This window comes from Triticum dicoccoides, chromosome 4B, assembly GCF_002162155.2.
Source record: "Triticum dicoccoides isolate Atlit2015 ecotype Zavitan chromosome 4B, WEW_v2.0, whole genome shotgun sequence".
In the NCBI taxonomy this organism is placed as follows: Eukaryota; Viridiplantae; Streptophyta; class Magnoliopsida; order Poales; family Poaceae; genus Triticum; species Triticum dicoccoides.
Window position 1 is genome coordinate 530,554,914 of NC_041387.1, and position 1,607 is coordinate 530,556,520.

Genomic DNA, 1,607 nt, shown 5'->3' on the forward strand with positions numbered 1-1,607 from the left:
AACTCACTGTAAGCAACATGTCAACACTACGTCAGAATTACACATCTCTGATTCTCTGAATGTGTGCAGAATGACACATGCAATTCGGAGAAGCAGGCCAACACAACACTAATGCGCCAAAGGATCTACTTCTGCTTGATGATCATCGAAGCATTTACATAGATGGCTCATCCAAGCACAGATACATTTGGAGAGTTTAGTTACACTTGTTCTGCTGCGTTCCACACAGCGAGGGGAATTTTGAGTAGATTCTTCTGTGGCATGGCCGGCGGGATGAACTTGATCCTTGGTGCCTTCTTTACCGGAAACGACATTGCGCCGACCTTTGCCGCGGCGGTGGCGGGACGAGGAGCAGCAAACCATCGGTGCTTGAGCGCGCCGGCCGCCGTCAGTCGCTTGTCGGGGTTGCAGGTGAGGAGGCCTTGCAACACCTGGAATCCTTCGTCGGACAACTTCTCTTGAGGGAACAGTTCCCGCAGCTTGTTCTGCTTGTGCCCCGGCGGTAGGAGTCGTAGGGCCTTGGCGGTGTGCGGCAAAGATGAGAACTCCGGCCACGTCCTGTTGTCCGGCGTCCCGAGCAAGCGGAAGATGCTCCAGAGTTGGATGATCTCATTGTTTGTGTCGTCGTCATCGTCATCATCATCATCGCCAAGGAACAGCGTCTTTCCTGTGAGCATCTCGGCCATGACGCACCCGAGAGACCACGTGTCGACGAGCGCGTCGTAGTCTTCCTTCCCCAGGAGCATCTCTGGTGCCAAGTAGAACGCCGTGCCGGCCTGGGTGTAGGGCGGCAGCTCGGACAAGGAGATCGCCAGCCCAAAGTCGCAGATTTTGACGAGTTCCCCGTCTTGGCCGATGAGGATGTTGGCCGGCTTGATGTCGCGGTGGACGACGTGGCGGTCGTGCATCTTCTTGGCGCCGGTGAAGAGCTTCCACATGATGGCGCGAACCGTGGACTCCGGGAGTGGCGGGCCGCCGCCGCGGCACCTATTCCACAGGAACTCATGGAGGGTCGGCGCGGCGACGTACTCCATGACGAGGCCGTAGGCGCCGTTGTCGGGTTCGCGCACCAGGCCCTCGAAGCCGACGACGTAAGGGTTCCCGTTGCAGGCCTCGAGGAATCCGGCCTCCCGCAGAAGCTCGGCGGGGTCGGGAGGCTCCACGGACCCGTCCGCCCAGTTGAGGTACTTGATGGCGACGATCTTGCCGGTGGCGCGGTGGCGCGCCCGGAGGACGCAGCCGAAGCCGCCCTCGCCGAGGCATGTCTGCTCCTCGTAGTCCGCGCTGCTCCGGATGTTGTTGATGCGGCTCCTCTTGGAGCGCGTCGGCGATCCTAGGGTGGTGGTGGCGTGGCCGTCGCCGAGGACGGCAGCAGCAGTTCGCTTGCGCGCGGCCATCGCCCTCGCGCAAGCTCGACGGACCAACTACGCGCTTCGGTTGCTGCAGAGGAGGCGAGGAGGATGGCAGCGGTGGATCGAGGGAGGAGGCGAGGTGGGTGATGAGCTGATGGATGGATGGATCGACGCGATTCGTCATGGAAATATACGCAGGAGCGGCCCCGATGGGAGTCGGATTCAAATTCAAGTCCGAGTTTTGGTTGGATTGCC

The 1,607-nt window shown here is 60.3% G+C and overlaps 1 protein-coding gene across 1 annotated transcript; it reads right to left on the reverse strand.

Moving 5' to 3' along the window:
- Window positions 1-200: 200 nt before the first annotated feature.
- On the reverse strand, window positions 201-1,397 carry LOC119292790 (putative cyclin-dependent kinase F-2). Its single transcript, XM_037571492.1, has one exon. The coding sequence runs from the start codon at window positions 1,395-1,397 to the stop codon at window positions 201-203; it is 1,197 nt and encodes a 398-aa protein (XP_037427389.1).
- Between the last annotated feature and the right edge of the window lie 210 nt (window positions 1,398-1,607).

Bases quoted from the DNA above. Each gene is read 5' to 3' on its own strand.
- LOC119292790 (XM_037571492.1), bottom strand. From the start codon at position 1,397: ATGGCCGCGCGCAAGCGAACTGCTGCTGCCGTCCTCGGCGACGGCCAC.